This window comes from Symphalangus syndactylus, chromosome 16, assembly GCF_028878055.3.
Source record: "Symphalangus syndactylus isolate Jambi chromosome 16, NHGRI_mSymSyn1-v2.1_pri, whole genome shotgun sequence".
In the NCBI taxonomy this organism is placed as follows: Eukaryota; Metazoa; Chordata; class Mammalia; order Primates; family Hylobatidae; genus Symphalangus; species Symphalangus syndactylus.
The window spans coordinates 92,036,830-92,059,681 of NC_072438.2; the positions used below are offsets into that span (position 1 = coordinate 92,036,830).

Consider the following 22,852-nt stretch of genomic DNA (forward strand, 5'->3'; position numbering starts at 1 on the left):
AAGAATGAGCAAGCCAGGAAAAAAACAAACAAAAAAAACCAACCCCTGGATCAGTGTAAAGACAGTGAGATCCAAACAGAAGGGGGTGGACTACAGGTTTCAGGGCAGCATCTTCATCTGAAATAGACTGATTGCTCCCTGGTTGTCTAGTGTCTAGGAAACAATTTGAAAATTGGTTTACTGCAAGAAGCAAAAGAACATTTTTCAAATTTTAACAATCCATATTCTTAGAAAAATTCAATAGGTCACTGACTCAGTGAAAAACATAAGCATTTGTTGAAAGGGAAGCAATCTGAAATCTGGAGAGACTGCATAAAGTTAAAAAAATTTAACTGCGTTTTTGAATGTGGCACTGTAAGACCAATAACTTTTGGTAGAATATGTTGGAAGAAAACAACCACAAAGAAATATGGGCTTTTACTTAGCAGGTCTGATGCTGGTAGCAGTGGCAGTATTCTAATTTCTGACTCTTTGGTTAAAAAAAAAAAAAAAAAACTGTCCATAGCTGGAAACTGAGCTAATGAGGTGACTGGGTCTCTTTTCCCTCCAGGAAAGTGCTGGTTCTGGATGCCGGGTTCTGGGTGCTGTCCAGGGGACCCTCTGGCTGTATTTAGTTCCTAGGCTGCTCCACAACTCTACAGGGGTAGAAGTTAAGCTGCAAAACTGATTGTCCACAGCAAGGCGATTGCATTGTATCTGGTAGAGAGATAATTTACTTCCTGTTATAGCTCAGGCTGCTATAACAAAATCCCATAGACTAGGTGGCTTAACAGACATTTATGTCTCATAGTTCTGGAGACTGTGAAGTTCAAGAACAAGGCACCAACAGATTCCTTTGCCAATAGGGCTCCTCCTCCTGGTTTGCAGGCAGCTGTCTTCTCACTGTGTCCTCACATGCTGGAGAAGGAGCGGGCTGTGGTCTCTTCCTCTTCTTATAAGGACACTAATCCCATCATGGTGGCCCTACGCTCATGATCTCATCTAAACTTAATTACTTCCCCAAATCCCCACCTCCTAATGCATCATATTTGGGGTTGGGGTTTCAACATATGAATTTGAGGGGGAGGATATAAACATTCAGTCCATAACATCACCTTATAGAAAAGATAACCCACAACATTATATTCTATTGCCTTATAGGATATAACCAGTTTTGCATCTATTAGCAGATGTATTTCAGCACTTGTGATTGCCTCTATGTGCCTGTTCTTCAAGTTTCCTTTGAACTGGCCTTAACTAATTACTAGCCCGTCACTAATTAATGAGTTTTCACTTTCTATCCACCTAAGAGTCAAATTTTTAAGCTTTTGAAAATTATCCTTTAGTATCACCACTTTTTGTGCACATCTGTCATAGGACAGGAAAATGGGTAAATGCATTGTGATTGCTGCAAACCAGGTTTCTTGCTGACAAAGAATGGGAAGAAGCATATGGAAAGGGTGAAAAGGAGGAAGACTGGTGTTGCATTTGGATTGGAGGTATCCTTATTTTTTTAATTTTTTTTTTTCTAACTCTGCTCACTGAAATGCCTAGAAGCAATAACACTTAGTGTGAATGAGCACAGCTAGAGCCCAGACTTTGGTTTCTAAATACTATTCCCCACTAAAAAAAGAACTATCATTCCTTGAAGATACAGCTGGTTACAGACGGGGACTGGGAAAGTCCAGGGAGAATGTGGAACACTTTGGTGTGCCATAAATCAAGAAAATACTCAAAACTGACAGAAATATGACAAAAAGACACTGGAGCCATCTTCAGGGTTACCAACCGGCTGGGTTTGGGATAACTTCAGCAGTGAAAAGAACGAAGGCGTTATTGAAGTAGAACATACAAAATTTTTAAAAAATGAGTAATGGTACTGAAAAAAGGGTGGGGCTAAAGGAAAGCTCTTCTTTATAGAAAAATATCAGATAATAAGTGTAAAATAAATGATTCAGAAAAGGATTATCAATGGCAAAAACTGGTGGGGAAACAGGATATTCATACAATCTCTAAGTATCACCTTGCAGATTACTTATTAATTACAGAGGGGAAATATCTGCCTTTAAAATGGAGAAATGTAAGCAGTTCGTCAAATTTAGCATCACCCACACCAGGACAAACTGGCAGTATGTGCTCCTGACAGGACACACCAAGGACATATCATGGCCAATGCCATATTCTTGCCAAAAATATAAAATGTGCTCCTGACTCTGAAGAAACAATCCTGGGTGAATACAAACTCAAAACACCTGCAAATAGGCAAGACTTTGGAAAGTACCTCATGGGTATCAAAGCACAGCTATTACCTCTAACACACAAAGAGCTCTGGCAGATCAGTAAGAAAAGAAATCCCTTCTTATCGTACATTCTCATACCGTCATGACCTAATCCTTGTCCCAGCTCTCACCAGCAACACCTGCCCCTCATCTGTATTTCTAGCAGGGATCAGATTTTGGAGCTCCATCTCTTCCTGACTTGCCATGGAGACCTCTTTACTTAGAGGTCTCAGAGCATTTCAAAGTCATGATAGCCAGCTCAAAACCAATGTTCCTCCCATTCATCTTCTTTTACTTATATGCCCTTTGCAGTTGGTGTTATCCCCTGTCCCAAAGCCCAAAGCCATCCTAGACCCCCAGCTCTCCTCCATGGCCCACGTCACCACCACAGCCACACAGCTCCCAGCCCTTCCCTGTGCTCTGAGCCCTCTGCTAGGCCCCCAGGATCCTCTCACCCCTGTCACCACTCACAGAGCCTCACGCTACTGAAATACATTCCCTTGCATTGGGCTTAGACCCTTAGTGGTCTGGTCCCCATCCTTCCCTCGTCTCTCCTAGACACACGCCATCCTACAGCCATGCCCACCTACACTGTCCCTAAGACTCGCCATTCCTGAGAACGGCCCAGCTCCCTCTCAGCCCCAGCTCAAACCCCCTTCTTGCAAGACCTCATCATGAACTTCAGGCTAGATAGAGTGTTCTCGCCCCACAGCACCGAGCTCCAGCAGAGAGATGGTGCTGGGCTTCGTGTGTTTCTCTGTCCCATGAGCTGCAGAATTACTCAAGGACGGGGCTGCCCTGCACTTCTGTATCCTTGGTCCCTGACATGGTAGCTGGCCCATGAGAGGAAATGAATCACTGAATACCTTACAAAGCCCTTTCACACTCTTGCTAGGCTTTCAAAGCCTGGAAGCCTCCATGGAAGTGATGCCTCGTGCTCTGAAACCTGAGGAGGTGAACACATGTTAGCACAGCCCCTGGCCCTTCCTAAGTTTGGAGAGCTCCCCACTCTATTCGTCTTGATTGAAAAGTGGGGTGCCCAGACCACTCCCACCACGGGGGATGAAACTGTCAAACACAGGTTTTTCCAGCTTCCCTGGCCCCCCACCCATCAGATCCACCCAGGGTGGCTTTGGTACAGGGGCTTGTGAAGCAACAAGGGACAAGGAGGTCTCCTTTTGGTGACAGCAACAGCCATTTCTCAACCAGAATCAACATACACTGTGGTCTGCGGCACTTCCTCCAGTTTCCAGGCCCTGAGTGGGATTCTCAACAACCCCTGACAACCATGTAAGCTTCCCCTCCTTCCCTCAACACACAAGCGCCTGTTCTTCCTGGCTCAGCCGCAGGCAGCTTCTTTGCTTGCAGTTGAGAACTTGACCAATGAAACAGACAGAATCTTTGGAGGCCACGAAATTTGAAAGGGATCAGTGATAAACCTGGTCGAGACCACTATTCCAAATGAAGTGTGATTATGAAGAGGCAAGCATAGGTTTCATGTCTGTCCTCAAAAAAATGTCTGGATACAATTCCAAAGGAGGAGAGTCGCAATGCACTTGGCAATATGGACATAAGCACCGTCCTCTTGATGACTGATGGGCTGAGGGCCACATGCTTGGATACCCGCTCAGAAGACGCTCCCACTGATTTTGTCCCAGCTTGTTACACGGATACTCTCACAGCTCTCAGAAACAGTTTCTGGTGTTTCTTTAACTCTACAGGTAAAGTGCAAGGTCACCTTCTACGCCTGTCTACTTTCATGATTAACTATCACTGAGACACATGATCGTGTCCTCTTCCACTGGTGGGTCTGCCAGCTTCATGCCACCCCCAGTCTTCGGGAGCAGGATGGAGTGTGAGGCTTCAGGTGCAGTGGTGACAAGGGTGGCTTTCTGGTGCAGATTCATATTCAAAAACTTTGGGCAGTATCAGAGCTTGATCTGCCCATACTGAATTCTGAACAAGTGGGTAAATGTATAGCGTGTGGTCACAGTGATCAGCCCTTCCCTGGCACCCCTTGGTAGCAGGACACGGTTTCTGATCATTTCCATCCTGACTGCATCGCACCGGAAGCCCGGGCTGCCCAGCAGCGGTGCTCTGGCTACAGCTCCGGGAGGAAAGGGGAAAGCCAGCTCTTACCTGCCTGTGCAGCTGTGATTAGGGCTGTGTTCCCCTCGCTGTCCTGCCAGTTGACGTCAACGTGGGGGCACTCTGCTAAGGCCACCACGGTATCCACAAAGCCATGGTAGCAGGCGACAATAAGGCCGGTCTAGAAATGAAGAGGGGAAGCGGGTCAGAGGGGCAGAGCTGGAGCATGGTGGGTCAGCACTGGGGACCCCGAGGGGCACCCACTACCCTCCAGGGGGCTGGACAAGGCAATGACAGGGACCTGGAGTCCCAATTCTCAGAGATGGTTTAGGGTGAGCCAGCTGCTCGATCCTTCTCAAATGTGTGTTGAGCACTGACTCGAGTGAGAGCCTTGGCGTGAAGACATCAATGAACTGCTGAGGTCTCAGGCCTCCTGCGGTGCGCTTTCTCCAGGGAGGGAAATGCACCAACCATGGGGCTCGTAGAGAAATAAACGACAGAGCGCGGCAGACGGCGGTGGGGTAAAAAAGGTGCGTGCAGGGCGGGGTGCAGCTCTCTAGGGAATAGGGTGGTCAGGCTGGGTTTGGCAGAGGTGATGTTGGGGCCCGTGTGTGAAAGAGGCAAGGCAATGGGCCACACGGATACAGAGAGGGGAAAATGCCCCAGTAGAGGAAACAGCTCAAGCAAAGGCCCCAAGTCAGGACCACGCCTGGTGCATCCAGGGAGCAGCCCAGCGGCCGGCGGGGCTAGAGCAGAGTGAGTGAGAAAAAGAGGAGTAACCCAGGTCCAGGAGGCAACAGCGGGTCTCAGAGACCGTGGACAGGGCCCTGGGGACCCCCTGAGTAGGAGCAGTGTCCTGAGCCATCGGCTGCCAATCATCTGCATCCACTCTGGCTGCTGGGCAGAAACAGGCTCTAGAAGAATGGGGTGGAGGTGGGGGGCTGATGGGAGACCACTGTGGGGCCAGGCAGGCGAGGATGGTGTCACACCAGGGTGGGGGCAGCAGCTGGGGAGGCGAATTTGGATTCCGGAAAGGAAGATTTGCTGTTAGAATGGAGGTGAGGTTGAATAGAAAAAGAGTCCAGGATGACCCGGAAGTTTCGGCCCTAGCAGCTGAGAGGATGCAGTTGCCATCAAATGAGAGGGACAGGATGTGGGACAGAGTGGGCGTGGGGACAGATGGCATGCAGACTTCAGTGTACTGTATGAGACTGTCTCTGGACAACCCAGTGGTGATGTCAGGTAGAGATGGACAGCAGCGTGGAGTCATGGAATGAGAACCAGGCTAGATACATACACTGATAGTTGATTTTGTAGATCTATTAATTAAGTATTACCAGATGTTAAAATCCCAGCTCCCAGTGGAATAGCGCAGGAAGTGGGGCTTTGGTGGGTGAGTAGATCACAAGGGTGGAGCCCTCATGAATGGGATTAGTGTCCTATAAAAAGGACCTCAAGAGCTCTCTCGTGCCTTTTTCCTCCATGTGAGGACACAGAGAGAAGTCTGCAGTCTGCATCCTGGAAGAGGGCCCGGGCCAGAACCCCACCATGCTAGCGCCCCGATCCTGGGCTTCTCACCTCCAGAACTGTGAGAAATAAATTTCCACTCTGTATAAGATCTTGGACTTCTAGAACTGTGAGGAATAAACTTCCATTCTGAATAAGTACCCAGTCTATGGTGCTTTGTTGCAGCAGCCCAAGTTGATGAACAGACCTCGTAACAAAGAAAAACAGCGTAGACTCAGGTGTGAGGCTCACCACCTCACAGACACAGATACAGTAAGATGCTAAAATTCAACCCAGGGTAGGAGCTAATGACCAAGCAATCAGGTGTCACTCTTGGCACTGCCAGCCACACCACCACTGCATGAGAGGCACAAAGTTTATATTTACAGCAACTCCACAGGGGCCCAGCCCGATTTTTCCCAGTTTTTTGTTTGTTTGTTTGTTTGTTTGTTTTTGAGACAGAGTTTCGCTCTTGTTGCCCAGGCTGGAGTGCAATGGTGTGATTTCAGCTCATTGCAACCTCCACCTCCTGGGTTCAAGCGATTCTCCTGCTTCAGTCTCTCAAGTAACTGGGATTACCGTCATGTGCCACCACACCCGGCTAATTTTGTATTTTTAGTAGAGACAGAGTTTCATCATGTTGGTCAGGCTGGTCTCGAACTCCTGACCTCGTGATTCACCCACCTCGGTCTCCCAAAGTGCTGGGATTACAGGCGTGAGCCAACACACCCGGCCAATTTTTAGTAAGAATATAATTTTTCATGGAACAACAAGAAGACCCGAGTAGCCCTGCCCACTTATCTCAATAAGGCTCCTAGTTGCCCTACAGAAGAATATTAAATCACAAATACTCACATTTTTAAAGTTCTACAGAATACCATTGATTTTCTAACACTGACATCCATACCACGGCATAATCAACTCAATAACTGTTGACTGTGGTAAAGACTCTTTAATATACTCTAGCTTATGCACCCTTTGAAATAGGTCATTCCATCTATACGGTGAAATATTTCACAATAATCTAATTTTAAATAGAAAAGAGTGGGCTGCAGGCAGGCTCTACTTAGAAGCCGCTGAGGTTTCCAGCCTCTCTGGGAACTAAGAGTTCGCTGCCACCACCTCCATTCTCCCAGCTAACCTACCCACCTGCTTTCGCATAAATGTGCCGGAAAACTTGTCATCCCACCAGGGAGCACCCAAAAATCATTTTTAACTTCTTTGGATGGAGATATTGCTCTAGTATTCTACAATTTCCTGACTTATAAATAAAACATACTGAACATAATGTAACATCTTCCTTTGCATATAATTACACAAGTAGCTCATATTTATTGCAGAAAAAGATCCAAAAATTAAAGAGAAGAAAAAAAGTTACAGACCAGACACAGACACACACACATATGCACACATTTTTCTTTAAACTAAAACAGGACCATTTGCTATATGTCTTAGTTAGGACTATATCAGCAATATCTTCACATCAATAAAAGTAACTCTGTGTTAAAATTTCTGGTAGATACAGAGTATTCGATTCTATGTGGGGTAGAATTGTCATTATTTAACAAATCCCTATTCTTGGATACTCGGATGATCTGTTTCTCACTTTCTTTCTTATGAGTAAAACCTGCAGTGAAACCCCTAGAGCTAAGGCTTTGTGTATTTTGTTTCTTGTTTTCTCAGGAGACATTGTTAGAAGCAGGATTTCTGGACTAAAGAAAATAGGTATTTTGAAAGCTTCTAGCATATAATGCAAACCTGCTCTTCAGGAAGGTTCCAGATGGCACCTGCCTTTGCCAACCCTGACATCCAACCTGCACTTAAAGGGCTCAGGTTAAAAGGAACGCCTTCCCTAGGTGGATACAAGAGAGACACTCTCAGGGCTCCGGAAGTATCTGGCTACTGAATTAGGTCTCTTTCAAGACCACCCTCCTCTCCCCTCCTTCTCACCTCAACCAGTGAAGGGTTCTGCTCTGGACTGATAGCACCTCCTTCTCCCCACCACACTCCTCCGGCTTCCTAAGGTAGAACTTCCCAAAATGTGCAGCAGCCACCTGCTGACAGCCACCTTGGGAAGGCTGATATAATATTTAGAAACCTAAGAACAACTTTTTTTTTTTTTTTTTTTTGAGATGGAGTTTTGCTCTGTTGCCCCGGCTGGAATGCAGTGGTGTGATCTTGGCTCACTGCAACCTCTGCCTCCTGGGTTCAAGCGATTCTCCTGCCTCAGCCTCCCGAGTAGCTAGGACTACAAGTGCCTGCCACCAAGCCCGGCTAATTTTTATATTTTTAGTAGGGACAGGGTTTTGCCATGTTGGCCAGGCTGGGCTCGAACTCCTGACCTCGAATGATCCACCCACCTCAGTCTCCCAAAGTGTTGGGATTACAGGCGTGAGCCACGGCACCCAGCCAGAACATCACTTATTATATCAACAAATTAAATGAGGCCAGGTGCAGTGGCTCATGTCTATAATTCCAGCACTTTAGGAAGCCAAGGTGGGAAGACCACTTGAGGCCAGGAGTTTGAGACTAGCCTGGGCAAGACAGTGAGACAACATCAAGAAGAACCACACCAAAATATTAAGAACAGAAGGAAGATGAATGGGAGGTGTGTGATGGTTAATTTCATGTATGAACTTGGCTAGGCCACAGTACCTAGGTATTTGGTCAAACATTATTCTAGATATCTCTGTGAAGGTATTCTTTAAATGAGACTGATATTTAAATCAACAGACTTTGAGTAAAGTAGATGCCCTCCGTCATGTGAGTGGGCCTCATCCAATCAGTTGAAGACCTTAAGAGAAAAAAGGCTGGCCTCCCCACACCCTGGAAAGAAGAAACTTGACCAGCAGTGCTGCCTTCAGAGTCAAACTGCAACTCTCCCCCAGATCTCCAGGTTTTGAACTTGCCAGCCCCTACAATCACGCATGCCAATTCCTCAAAACAAACCTCTCTCTTTCTCTACATATATGTTTATACACACACACACACACACACACACACACTTTCTCTGGAGACCCCTGACCAATCCAGGGTGGGTAGGGTGGGGAAGCAACATTTTTGAAGAACTACTTTCACTTTTTTTTTTTAAGATGGCGTCTCACTCTGTCACCAGGTTGGAAGGCACTGATGCGATCTCAGCTCACTGCAACCTCTGCCTCCTGGGTTCAAGCAATTCTGCTGCCTCAGCTTCCCAAGTAGCTAGGACTGCAGGTGCGCACCACCACGCCCAGCCAATTTTTGTATTTTTAGTAGAGATGGGGGTTTCACCATATTGGCCAGGATGGTCTCAATCTCTTGACCTTGTGATCCGCCCTCCTTGGCCTCCCAAAGTGCTGGGATTACAGGCGTGAGCCACCCCAATATGATTCTGTGCAGTTAGAATTCTTCTGTAAAACAAAGCTGTATTCATGAGAAAATTACATCATTTTAATTAACACTGAAAAAAGTAAGCAAACACAATGTTGTGTTCATTAAGAAATAGTTTTACAATAACCACTGTAAACAAGTGCAAAAAAGAGCTGTCTTGCACACAATGTTTCACAGAGCTGTCTGTGAAGGAAAAAGGAGGGCTGGATGCTGCATGAGGCCCAGCACAATCTGCAGAAGAAGTGGGAGCCCACAACAGCCAGGGGAGAGACTGAGGCACCAGAGGCCCAGGGAGCCCCAGAGCCACATGGGGCCTATGGTACCACAGTAGGGGAGCCATCATCCTGATGACCCAGAAGAAAAAGGATGTTACCATGTTCGAGTGTGAGAAAAAATTCCAAGAACGAAGAGAGTACATTTCAGATACTTAAAACTCCATTTCTATAAAACCCCATAATAACACCAGCAATAGGTTGGGGGAGATGTCTATGTGGCTTTATGAATGAATGCAAGAATTCTGGCCTCTAAAGAGCTACTGTATTTCTAAAAGGCTGCCATGAGCCCCTGCTAACACTTGTGTGATTTGCTGGGTAAACTATTTTAGGCAAGTTTCAATCATCTCAGGATGTTTTAAGACAATGCAAATTAAAATCATCAGGGGTCTAAGAAAAATCTTGCACTGGGGACAGGGGTGGGCATCCAGGAAAAACATCGATGATAGCATTTGGTGGCAGCAGCTGCAATGGCACAAGAGAGATGGATTCCCTGTGAGGGGCCAACTTCCTGGTTCAGTTCACACAGGTAACGCAGGAATACTCAGGCAGCGTGAATGTAGACTGACTCAAATGTTCTTCTGGTGACAGGGCCTTACCAGCTGCCATGGACGGAACGTTTGTGTCCCTTCAAAATTCATATGTTGAAATCCTAACCCTCATGGTGATGGTATTAGGAGACGTGGCCGCTGGGAGGTAACCAGGTCGTAAGGGCAGAGCCCTCATAAATAGGATTGGCGCCCTTATACAAGAGGACCCAGAGAGCTGCCTTGCCCTCTCCACCCTGTGGGGACACAGTAAGAAGGTGCTGTCTATGAACCAGAAAGCAGGCCCATGATCTTGGACTTCTCAGCCTCCAGGACGGTGAGAAATAAATCTCCATTGTTTATAAGCCACCCAGTTTACTGTATTTTCCTACAGCAGCCTAAACGGACTAAGACATCATCTAATTAAGCTATTCTCCAAACAAGATTCCAAAGGAAAGGATACTTCATACAAGTCTTAAAAATTCTAAGATCCCTCAACACCAGTTCATTGCTTCAACATGTCATAGAAAAACGGTGAGTACTGCAGCCTCAAGCCCAGCGCCACAGGCAGGAATCCTTTCCCTGGGCCTAAACGGAATGAAAGAGCATGAGAGGGAGGCCCCAGTAAGGCAGGGGATCTTCAACACATGTGGCTTGTAGAGAAGACCAAGTGCGCACATCAACCACCACTGCTGGCCTTAAATTCCACACTACGCTAGGCACTGGGTGTCATACAAGGCAAACCCTTCCCAATCAAGTCTCAAGGCTGGCCAATGAACTCAATTGCAAAGACCAGGCAGCAAACTTCCTTTCTGAAGGGTCTCCCCAGGAATTCAGATTTGTCTGCAATTTCTATATGACATCTATTTTCCTTGAAATACACTCCCTAAGTGTGAATGTTAGTATCTTGAACCAGGTACTTTCTGGGATGTGTTGTTAGAAGTTTGGAGGGTAAAGGTCAGGTCCAGGTCTAGTGCAGAGGGGTGGCAAGTGGCGAGGGGAGAGGACTTCCTCGCCAGGAGGCAGGACCCAAGGGTCAATCCCTGCAGGGTGTGGCCCCAGCACCGCAGGTCAGACACCACCATTTCAGCCCACTGCCTCTCCAGAGCCAGCTCATAATAAAGAATCCCATGGAACGTTCCATGCACCAAACTCTTAACCACGCATCAGTGTTGGGGAAAAGCAGGCGAACCACACAGACACAGGGACAACCCCCACTGAGCTGCTTAGACTCAGGCAGCCCCTGTTCCAAGTGCCCTTTGGTATGTGTGTATGAGTGTTTATTATGAAAAAAATTCCAAATATAGAGAAAAGTAAAACAGAACGTAAGATAAGTAAGATAAACACCCATGTCTTCACTGGTTACATTAACAAAGGTCAATATTTTGTCATAACTGCTTCAAACTTTTTAAAGGAATCAACATTACAGAAAAAGTTTAAATGCCTTTTTGTACTTTCTTCTCTGTCCCTCCCAGAGGTGATCACTATTTGGTGCTGCTGTGTATGCTCTGATTTTGCTTTTGAATTTTTATTACATATGCATGTATCCATAAACAATATATGTATTTATTTATTTAGAGATGGAGTTTCACTCTGCTGCCCAGGCTGGAGTGCAGCGGCGCAATCTCAGCTCACTGCAACCTCCGCCCCCCAGGTTCAAGCAATTCTCCTGCCTCAGCCTCCCAGGTAGCTGGGATTACAGTCTCCTGCCACCATGCCCAGCTAATTTTTTAATTTTTAGTAGAGACAGGTTTCGCCATGTTGGCCAAGCTGGTCTCAAACTCCTGACCTCAGGTGATCCAAAGTGCTAGGATTACAGACGCGAGCCACTGTGCCTGGCCCATAAGTGATATATTTAATAGACAGCATTATTTCCTATTTCAAATATTTGCACAAAACGCTCTCCATGTACATTTGAGCCTGAAGCTTGGTTTATTCACACAGTGCTGGACGTGATCTAGCCAAATCACTGGCAAATGCATCGTGACTACTATAGTGTCTCTGCATGTTCATCCATGCCCCTAAACTGATAGACACTGTGTCCAAAGTTCTGTGATTATAAATACAGAGCACTGGAATTAAAACCTTGATCTGTAGCTCCTGATGCACCTGAGCTGGAAATTAATTGGGATCCTTGTCTGTGTCAGTTTTTCGACCAGGCCACTATTGACATGTGGGGCCAGACAATTCTTTATTCTGGGGGGCTGTCCCCTGTACTATGCAATCCCTGGCCTCTACCCATCAGATGTCAGGGGCATCTTCTACCCTCATTTATGACAACCCAAAATGCCTCTAGACATTGCCAAATGCACCCTGGGAGGCAAAATTGCCACCAGGAGAGAACCAGTGCTCTAAGTGGACAAGCTGAGGGTAGAACATGAGCCAAAGTCCTCTCCAAAGCAGCTGCAACAACTTCAACTCCACCATTCATGGGTGAAAGTTACAGTTTTTCTTCATGCTTACCAATTCCCAATACCTTTGCATTTTCACCAGTCAGATGCGTAAACATTCTTATTGTGTTTTCACTTCGCATTCCCGATTGCCAGTAAGACTGGCCACCTTTCCATGCATCTATTGGCTGTCCGGATTTCCTCTTTGGTGAAGGATTTAATTATGTCTTTTGTCCATTTCCCATTGGCTTCTTTGTCTTTTCCTCATTGATCAGTATGAATTCTTTTTTTGTGTGTTTTGTTCTTTTTAGATGAAGTCTCACTCTGTCACCCAGGCTATAGTGCAATAGCATGATCTCAGCTCACTGCAGCCTCCATCTCCCAGGTTCAAGCGATTCTCCCACCTCAGCTGCCCAAGTAGCTGAGATTACAGGTGCCTGCCACCATGCCTGGCTAATTTTTGTATTTTTAGTAGAAATGGGGTTTCACCATGTCCGCCAGGCTGGTCTCGAACCCCTGGCCTCAAATGATCTGCCCGCCTCAGCCTCCCAAAGTGCTGGGATTACAGGTGTGAGCCACAGCACCCAGCCCAGTTTGAATTCTTTATAATACTTGAGGACAGTGCTGTCCAATAAAGACATAAGGGGAGCCACAAATGTAATGTAAAATTTTTTTGGAGACAGGTCTAGGTCTGTTACCTGCTGGAGTGCATCACAGCTCACTGCAGCCTTCGCCTCCCAGGCTCAAACAATCCTCCCTGCTCAGCCTCACTAGGAGCTGGGACTATGGGTGAGCACCACCACATCCAGCTAATTTTTGTATTTTTGTAGAGATTGGGTTTTGCCATGTTACCGAGGCTGGTATGGAACTCCTGGGCTCAAGTGATCTGCACACCTCTGCCTCCCAAAGTGCAGAGATTACAGGCATGAGCTACTGCACCTGGCTGATAATTTTTAATTTTCTAGTGGCCAAATTAATAAAAGCCAAATGAAATCCTAATAAATATATTGTATTTAACTCAACATATCCAAAATATTACCATTTCAAAACGTAATCAATGGAAAAATTTTAATGAGCTATTTTACTTTTTTTGGCTGAATCTAGTGCATATTTTACACTTATAGCACACCTCAGTTGCACTGTGTTCCACAGCCATTTGGAGCTACCAGCTACACTACTGGGCAACACAGCCCTAGACACTAAAGCTGGCATCAGGATGGCCCTGGCGCCCAAGGCTGGCACTAAGCTGTGGCAAAGGAGGCCCTGGGGCACCAAATTTAAAGAGGCGCTCCCTCTCAGGTACCACAGAGAGCAGATGCCTCTGTAAATGCTGCCCCTGGACCTGAAGCTCTGTCAAGGGTGTTGCGATTGTTTGCTCTACACCACTTGCTTTTTCATTTTCCATCCCGTTTTACATTTCGATGCAGTCATATTATTAATCTTTTCCTTTATAGGCATGCTTTTTGTCATGTGTTTAAGCAATGCCTCCTATTCAAAAACCCTAAAGATATTCCTCTGTATTTAATTTCAAAAGTTTCAAAGTGTATTTTTTTCATAGTGAGATCTTGAATCCACCATGGTTTTTATTATAGAAGTTTAATGTTACCTTTTTCTGTTTTCCTAGCACAATATATGAACACATCCATTCTCTTCCCATTGGTAGTAACAGCATGCTGAAGCTCATCCCACCTCCCCATAAACACATGAATGAACCTGAGAGTTGCTTCCACTGGTCTAGCAATCTATCTCGGCCCCAAGGCAATCCTGATTCACTACTGTAGCCTTGTGTTTTGCAGGCAAGAAACTTTCCTTGCTTCCCCTTTGGAATAGCCATGGCTTTTTTTTTTTTTTTTTTTTTTTTTGAGAAGGAGTCTCGCTCGGTTGCCTAGGCTGGAGTGCAGTGGCGCAATCTCGGCTCACTGCAATGTCCGCCTCATGGGTTCAAGCGATTCTCCTGCCCCAGCCTCCTGAGTAGCTGAGACTATAGTCATGCACCACCACGCCCAGTTAATTTTTTTTTTTTTTTTTTTTAAGTAGAGACAGGGTTTCACCATGTCTGGTCTCGAGCTCCTGACCTCCATCGATCCACCCGCCTCAGCCTCCCAAAGTCCTAGGATTATAGGCGTAAGCCCCCGTACTCAGCCTGCTGTTGCTATTCTTGATTACCAAGCTTCGTTTTAAAAATCAAATTCAGCTCTCAATCCTCCTAGAAGGAATGGTGATGAAGATTGTGCAAAACACCAGACCACAGGTCACCAGAGGACACCTAAGACGACATGCTCAGGCTGCCAGGAATAGGCATTTGTGCTCCTCCTGGAGAGGGCTAAAGGAAGCTGCTTTAAATGACAAGATGAACTCACAGAGAGTCCAGCAGGAAAACAAGCAGCTGGAAGCTCATCGTCCGGTGTGTTTCACTGTCCCAAGTAGACTTCAGTATTCCTCAAAAATGTCCCTGACAAACACTCTCCATTCTCTCCCACTTACCCTATACAGTAGCACGCACAGGAGGAATATTCATTCAAGTATGGGTGACGGTCTTTGAAGAAGCTGGTGAAAGTACACACACAAAGTCTTTTTTCATTGCTTGAACCAGGACAATTCAGTTGCACTGGATTCAGCTGCAGTACTCACTGGCATTATTCCGTTATCTATTTCTTCCTGCCTCTTGGTAAAATTGCATTTCCCCACCCTTTCTGAGTTCTGACTTGACCATCTGGTTTGCTTTGGGTAATTAAATGCAAGTGAAATAGCAGGTGTCGCTTCCAGGAGGAAGTTTCAAGAGACGGTGGATGATGTGCCACCTTCCCTTTTCTCTGCCTTGACTGCCCTTGAAGCTCAGAGATGCGACTGCTCCCAGCCTGGGCCTCCGGGGTGAGGGCAGAGAGAGCAGAGCCCTGCCCCCTCCAGCCGGCACACAAGAGCATGAATGAGCGAGAGGCAAACCTTTGTTATTTTGAGCCACTGGGACTTGAAGTGGTTTGTTATCACAGCAACACAGTCTATTCTGAGTGTGTGTGTGCGTGTAACAGTAGCGTACATCATCTATTCATGTGTCAGGTTGCCTACTTTCTTTTTCCCTCGGGAAGAACTGTCCTTTAAGATTATGTCTTTGATACTTGATTGGGCACAAAATGTACTTATAAAATGGGCTGGGCGTGGTGGCTCATGCCTGTAACCCCAACACTTTGGGAGGCTGAGGTGGGTGGATCACTTGAGGTCAGGAGTTCAAGACGAGCCTGGCCAACATGGCAAAATCCTGTCTCTATTAAATATACAAAAAAATGAGCCCGGCGTGGTAACGCACACCTGTAATCGCAACTACTCAGGAGGCTGAGGCACGAGAATCGCTTGAACCCAGGAGGTGAAGGTTGCAGTGAGCCAAGATCGTACCACTGCACTCCAGCCTGGGTGACAGAGTGACACCCTGTCTCAAAAATAAATAAATAAATGATGGCGACATGCATTTATGACTTTTTAGTTTATTTCTTAGCTTGCAAAACGAAATTTGGCAACTATGTCATGCCACCTATTCCAAAACCATTTTACACCAGGTGAACCCAGCAGCCTGGGCGCCACGGTCCTGTGCTATGCCACTGCACAGCCGAGCGTGCCACACCCATCGCTTCTGAACTCCCCCATGGCCACACCAAACTCCTGGTGGTTTAGGTTCCCCCTGGTGCCACGCCTCACGTTTTCAGGCCTCAAAGCCTTTGCAGGTGCAGTGGCCTCCGCCGGGAATGCTCGTCTTCCCTGCCCCTGGCCCCATCAGCAAGTCAGCCTGCACATTTCTGAGTCTCCTGCCAGTATGGCCCAAACCCTTTGATGCCCATTTACTGACGCTCTCACAGGGCTGCCATTCACACACCAGCCCTCACTGAACAATAAGCTCCAAGTGGAGGGAGATCATATCTTTTTAATTTTGTTTCCCAAGTGCCTGACATCTACAAGACGCTCAATAAGCATTTGCTGAATGAAGGCACGCGCCCCTGCAACGGGTCAGTGCCTCCTACCCAGAATAATACCCAGCTTACTCTAAACTGAGGGCCGACACACAGTGCTGTGAGCTTGAAGCTTTTTATGTTTTCTCTACAGTCAGGAAAGGAAATGACTTCAGGTCCCAAGAGACCTCAAAGACGCAGCTCCCTCCCAGTGTGGTGTCACTCTTGGTAGGTGCCCCAAGATCTGGGGATGAACAATACAGATCTGAAAGCAAGAGCCAAATTCAAAAGAAAATGAAAGTGGACCCAAGAACTCCACGCTGAGGAATTCACTTCAGAGACATCAACAGTATGTCAAGAGCTGGGCCCACGCCTGTAATCCCAGCACTTTGGGAGGCCAAGGCGGGAGGATTGCTGGAGCCTAGTAGTTCAAAAGCAGCCTGGACAACATAACGAGACCTTATTGCTAAAAAAAAAATTTAAAAACTAGCCAGGTGCAATGCACACATGTACCCCCAGCAATTTGGGAGGCTAAGGTGGGAGGATCACTTGAGCCCCAGAGTTGGGGGCTGCAGTGAGCTATGATCATGCCACTGCACTCCAGCCTGGGCAACAGGCCCTGTCTCCCTGTCTCAAAAAAAAAAAAAAAAAAAAAAAAATGGAAGCCAAGAGATTTGTATCTGTATAAAGATTTGTAACTACACAGCCTGAAAAACACCCATCTATACAACATACATCAAGAGATGACTGGCTAATGAAATATATGTTATGGAGGCCGGGCGCAGTGGCTCTCGCCTGTAATCCCAACACTTTGGGAGGCCAAGGCAGGCAGATCATCTGAGGTCAGGAGTTCGAGACCGGCCTGGCCAACGTGATGAAATCCCGCCTCTACTAAAAATACAAAAAATTAGCTGGCCGGGGTGGTGCACGCCTGTAATCCCAGCTACTCAGGACGCTGAGGCACGAGAGTTGCTTGAACCTGGGAGGCAGAGGTTGTGGTGAGCCGAGGTCATGCCACTTACTGCACTCCAGCCTGGGTGACAGAGCAAGACTCAGTCTCAAAAACAAAAAGCAAATAAATATATGCTATGGGACACGACGTCACTCACCCAAGACAGGAATGAAGCAGTGATGCATGTGCTGATGTGGGAAGATCTTCACGGGAGAGTGTTCAGTGAGAAGTAATAATAACAGCCACAGGTCAGAGGAGCTGATATGATATTATTTCTTCTCGTGTGAACTTCTAAAATGTGTGCGTGCCTCTGACATGGCTATGTTCATAAAAGATCTTTCATTTTTCTGAAAGAGGATGTTGGAAATTTAAGTAGCCATCATCAAGGCACATACTGAGAGGGAGGAGTCTTTTTGGATTTTATTATAGATTTTGGGTCTGTTTCAATGTCCTTTTGATTTCACATATTTTTAAATTATACAATTAAAGTTATGTTGGCAGCAGTTGCTATAGGTGATATTTGTTCTTTGTTTTCTGTTTTGAGACAAAGTCTTGCTCTGTCGCCAGCCTGGAGTGCAGTGGCGTGATCTCAGGTCACTGCAACCTCCACCTTGTGGGTTCAAGCGATTCTCCTGCCTCAGCCTCCCGAGTAGCTGGGACTACAGGCACTCGCCACCATGCCCAGCTAATTTTTGTATTTTTAGTAGAGACAGGGCTTCACCATGTTGGCCAGGATGGTCTGGATCTCTTGACCTTGTGATCCGCCCACCTTGGCCTCCCAAAGTGCTGGGATTACAGGTGTGAGCTACTGCGCCCGGCCAACATTTGTATTTTTATCTATGCTTTTCTGCTTCAAATAAAGAGATGCCTAATAAACTGTTTTAAATAAAGAGATAAGACATTTTATTAATAAATAAATATGTAAAATACATCAAGATAATTCTTTCCAACATGGGGTCACCTTGTAGCCCTGTAATCAGGATTTGATAAATTCAAGGTTGTCAGTAATTCAAAACAATTTCCCTTTAGACTAAATTTTGCATAAAATGTAAATCTTATTATCACTGCAAACCTCTCGCTGGGATTTATGATTTTAGATTAGTAATGTATGAAACTACTACTTCGTTCAACTGTATTCCCTCTGCCAAGTTCATGTATATACCTAATCTCTTCCTATCTCAGAGGCTCATCTAACTTTCCCGACACTGAGAGTGGTTTCAACGCAGTGATCACACAAGCATTCTGTGATGAAAGAAAACTAAGCCTGTTAACGGTTGACCTGAAGGCAGTGACTGTCAGTAACAATTACATGTTCTTCTGACCATTGATTCACTTATCTTTTTGAAATTAAGCTTGGAATTTTTACAACGGATGTACAAAGCTCGACAGAGAACTTAAAGGAACTAGCAAGGCTAGAAGAGCAGAATATAGAAACTCACTCGGCCAGGCATGGTGGCTCATGCCTGTAATCCCAGCACTTTGGGAGGTTGAGGCAGGCGGATCACCTGAGGTCAGACGTTCGAGACCAGCCTGGCCAACATGGAGAAACCCTGTGTCTACTAATCATACAAAAATTCGCTGGGCATGGTGGCGAGTGCCTGTAATCCCAGCTACTTGGGAGGCTGAGGCACGAGAATCACTTGAACATGGGAGGCAGAGGTTGCTGTGAGCTGAAATCTTGCCACTGCACTCCAGCCTGGGCAACAAGAACAAAACTCCACCTCAAAAAAAAAAAAGGAAGAAAAGGAAAGAAACTCACTCAATGAGAAAGAGGTCATGCAGGGGATGAATTACAACAGCAAAAACATGGACCCTGTCCTAGTACCATGTATGTCTGTTATGAGTATACTTTTCTTATTCATTCCATACCCTGTACTTCTAATATTCACAACCACAATTGTGGTAGCCAGCCTCCTGGATGGCCCCAATGATCTTCGTTGCCTCCTGGTATTCACATCCTTGGTGATCACCTCCCTTGCTGAATCAGGGCTGGCCCCATATGGCAGGAGTAATGGTGTGTGCCTTCCAAGGCCAGATCCTAAAAGATCCTGCAGCTTTCACCCTGATCTCCTGGATTGCAGGCTCTTGAGGAAGCCGGCCGCCATGCCCTGTGGACACTGGAGCAGCCCTATGGAGAGACCCACAGGGAGAGGAACTGAGGCCCCTAGCCAACTGCCAGCACCAATGTGCCAGCCATGAGAGAGAGCCACTTTGGAAGGGGACCCTGTGGCCTCAGTCAAGCCTTCAGACAACTACAGCCACAGCCAGTATCCCACTGCAACTCACGAGAAACCCTTAGTCAGAACTGCCCAACCAGGTTCCCACATTCGCGAGCCACAGACACTGTGAGAGAAAATAAATGATAATTATTATTTAAAGCCACTATGTTTTGGGGTGATGCATGTAGCATTAGATAATACAAACATCAACAAGTCATAAGGATAATGACAAAATCCAGTTACAATTTTCCAAAGCCTGTCATATTAACATATAATTCTATGTTTCTGTCTTGAGAACTGGATCATTCATTAAAGTTGAATATATGTTTATATAAAACAATATATAATTAAATAAAACAATATTATTATTTTACTAATAGCCATTGAGATCTACTAGATGTTAGGTGCAGCGAGATTAGATATAATTAATGCCGCAAATCAGCTAAGAAAATTTCCCTTCTGGACTTCACTATATTCCCAGAAGACATCAGGACAGTGCTATATTTTTCTTTTTTTTTTTTTCAAAAAAGTTCTCTTTTTGGTTGGCACAGTGGCTCACACCTGTAATCCCAGCAATTTAGGAGGCTGAGGTGGGAGGATTGCTTGAGGTCAGGGGTTCGAGAACAGCCTGGTCAACATGGCGAAACCCCATCTCTACCAAAAAATACAAAAATTAGCTGGGTGCGGTGGTGCATGTCTGTAGTCCCAGCTACTCGGGAGGCTGAGGTGGGAGAATCACTTGAACCCAGGAAGTGGAGGTTGCAGTGAGCCGAGATCACACCACTGTACTCCAGCCTGGGTGACAGAGAAAGACTCTGTCTGAAAAAAAAAAAAAATGCCAGGTGCGGTGGCTCACACCTGTAATCTCAGCACTTTGGGAGGCTGAGGAGGGTGGATCACCAGGTCAGGAGTTTGAGACCAGCCTGGCCAACATGGTGAAACTCCGTCTCTACTAAAAATACAAAATTAGCCAGATGTGGTGGCACACACCTGTAATCCCAGCTACTGGGGAGGCTGAGGCAGGAGAATCGTTTGAACCCAGAGGCAGAGGTTACAGTGAGCCGAGATTGTGCCACTGCACTCCAGCCTGGGGTAAAAGAGTGAAACTCCATCTCAAAAAAAAAAAAGTTCTCCTTTTGAAATTATTTTACAAAGTTAAAAAAAAAAACCATTTTTATATGGTATAACCTTACATGTTATCAAACATTAGTAAAATTGAGGTATATGAAGAATTTTAATCACGAGGAAAGGCTTCAATTACCATAAAAATAAATATACACTTAAAACAATTATATAAAATCATCTATTAACAATGCATGACAAAAAAAAGAAAAAACAAGAAAGAAATGCACTAAGCCTTCAGTAGTAATTGATTCTGAATGAGGAAAGAGGATAGTACCTCTATCCTAAAAACTAACTAAAAAGTTGTAAAAAGTCTCATTTTTCCCTACAACGAACATCTATTTTTAGTGAATAATCAGAAAATACAAAATTTTTAAGGACAGGGCCTGGGCACAGTGGCTCACCCCTGTAATCCCAGCACTTTGGGAGGCCAGCGCAGGTGGATCACCTGAGGTCAGGAGTTCAGGACCAGCCTGGGCAACATGGCAAAACCCCGTCTCTACTAAAAATACAAAAATTAACCTGGCGTGGTGGTGCACACCTGTAATCTTAGCTACTCAGGAGGCTGAGACAGGAGAATCACTTGAACCCAGGAGGCACAGGTTGGAGTGAACTGAGATCACTCCACTGCACTCCAGCCTGGGCGAGGGAATGAGACCCTGTCTCAAAAATAAATTTAAGGACAAAAAAATTCTGATGAAGCTTTCCAGTCTCCTGCTTAACTACACAAGTGGGTTCACGGGCTGTGAGGAAACTGTATAGAAGACAGAAAGCTGCTTCCCATCCTTTTCTAGAAAGAGTCGGGAGGATATAAACAGACAATCAGGCTGGGCAGGGTGGCTCACACCTATAAGCCCAGATCCTTGGGAGGCTGAGGCAGGAGGATGGCTTGAGCTCAGAAGTTCGAGACCAGCGTGGGCAACATGGCAAAACCCCGTCTCTACAAAAATATACAAAAATTAGCTGGGTGTGGTGGTGCACACCTGTAGTCCTAGCTACTCTAGAGGCTGAGGCAGGAGGATTGCTTGAGTTTGGGAGGTCAAGTCTGCAGTGAGCTGTGATCATGCCACTGCACTCTGACCTGGGTGACAGACTGAAACACTGTCTCAAAAACAAACAAAAATGACAAGCAATCAATGGAAAGCAAATTGGACCTTTCAGGATCAATACACTATGATCAGCTTTATAAGTTCCTTGCAAAATGCTGCATAAAATTTCAAGAAAGGAATCTACATTGTCCATTCGTTTCAGACTCAAAGACTTGAACCCATTTTTGAATGTTTTACCTACTCTGCCAAGCGGTTCCCACTCCGAGGGAGGCTCCCAGCCGGCTGCTCTGAGGCAGGCTGTCAGACGACAGCATGTTCTATTCATGAGAAATAAAACTCCAACTATTTTCAAGGCAACGTTTTCACAAATATTGGGCCTGTAATGCACAAATACTGGTCTACCTCACAAAAAGTGTGGCCTAATTTAGTACAAGCCAACCCAATGGATGCAGAATTAACAACCTGGCTAATGATTGAGCCAAACGACCTATTTACTGTTTTCTGCCAGGCGCAGGTTTGACTTTGGCCACTCATAACGCAGTCCCAGGACCAGCGGCATCAGCGTCCCCTGGGAGCGTGTTTGAAATGCAGACCCTCAGGCCTCAGCCCAGGCTCCTGGCTGGGAGCCTGCAATTACTTTTGTCTACAGGACCTAAAGTGTGAGCATGCTATGCTGATGCCCTGGGTGAGGCCCCGGGATGCACAGTGGTGGTGGTATCTCTACATCCAGGCACCGAGGCTGCTCAGTCACCCCTTCGGGGACACAGGGCACAGAGCTCACTTGCGTTCTTGTTCATTTTTACTTGATTGGATTTCTTTCCGTGGGGCAATGCACCCACCTTCTTGTCTTGCCCAGTCTCTGCTATACATAAATCCAAATAAATTCCTACCTAGTCCTGGTCTCGGTGCCTACAGCACTCCCTCACATGCCCCCTAACTGGTCTTGTTCTCATGTGCACCAGCTCCTGGGTGCTCTACCCAAGAGTCATCCCTGGCCCCATGGGGGGAAATGGCAGCCCCCTGTCATAGGCTGGGGTGGAGTGGTCAGATTACAGATTTAGGAATATTTATAGGTGTCATCACACTTAAAATGTGTGTGACTAAACCAGCACATCCACGGAGAGCGTGCCCCGCAGGAAGGAGGGCTGCACCGCTTTCAGCT

The 22,852-nt window shown here is 46.1% G+C and overlaps 1 protein-coding gene across 2 annotated transcripts in view; it reads right to left on the minus strand.

The window, feature by feature from the left end:
* ANKRD33B (ankyrin repeat domain 33B) overlaps positions 1–22,852 on the minus strand; it is a 94,154-nt gene that overhangs the window by 34,305 nt on the left and 36,997 nt on the right. For both annotated transcript variants that reach the window (XM_055246300.2, XM_063619931.1), the window contains exon 2: positions 4,398–4,527. In XM_055246300.2, the coding sequence (XP_055102275.1) occupies positions 4,398–4,527 (130 nt within the window). The remainder of the gene's footprint in view (positions 1–4,397; positions 4,528–22,852) is intronic.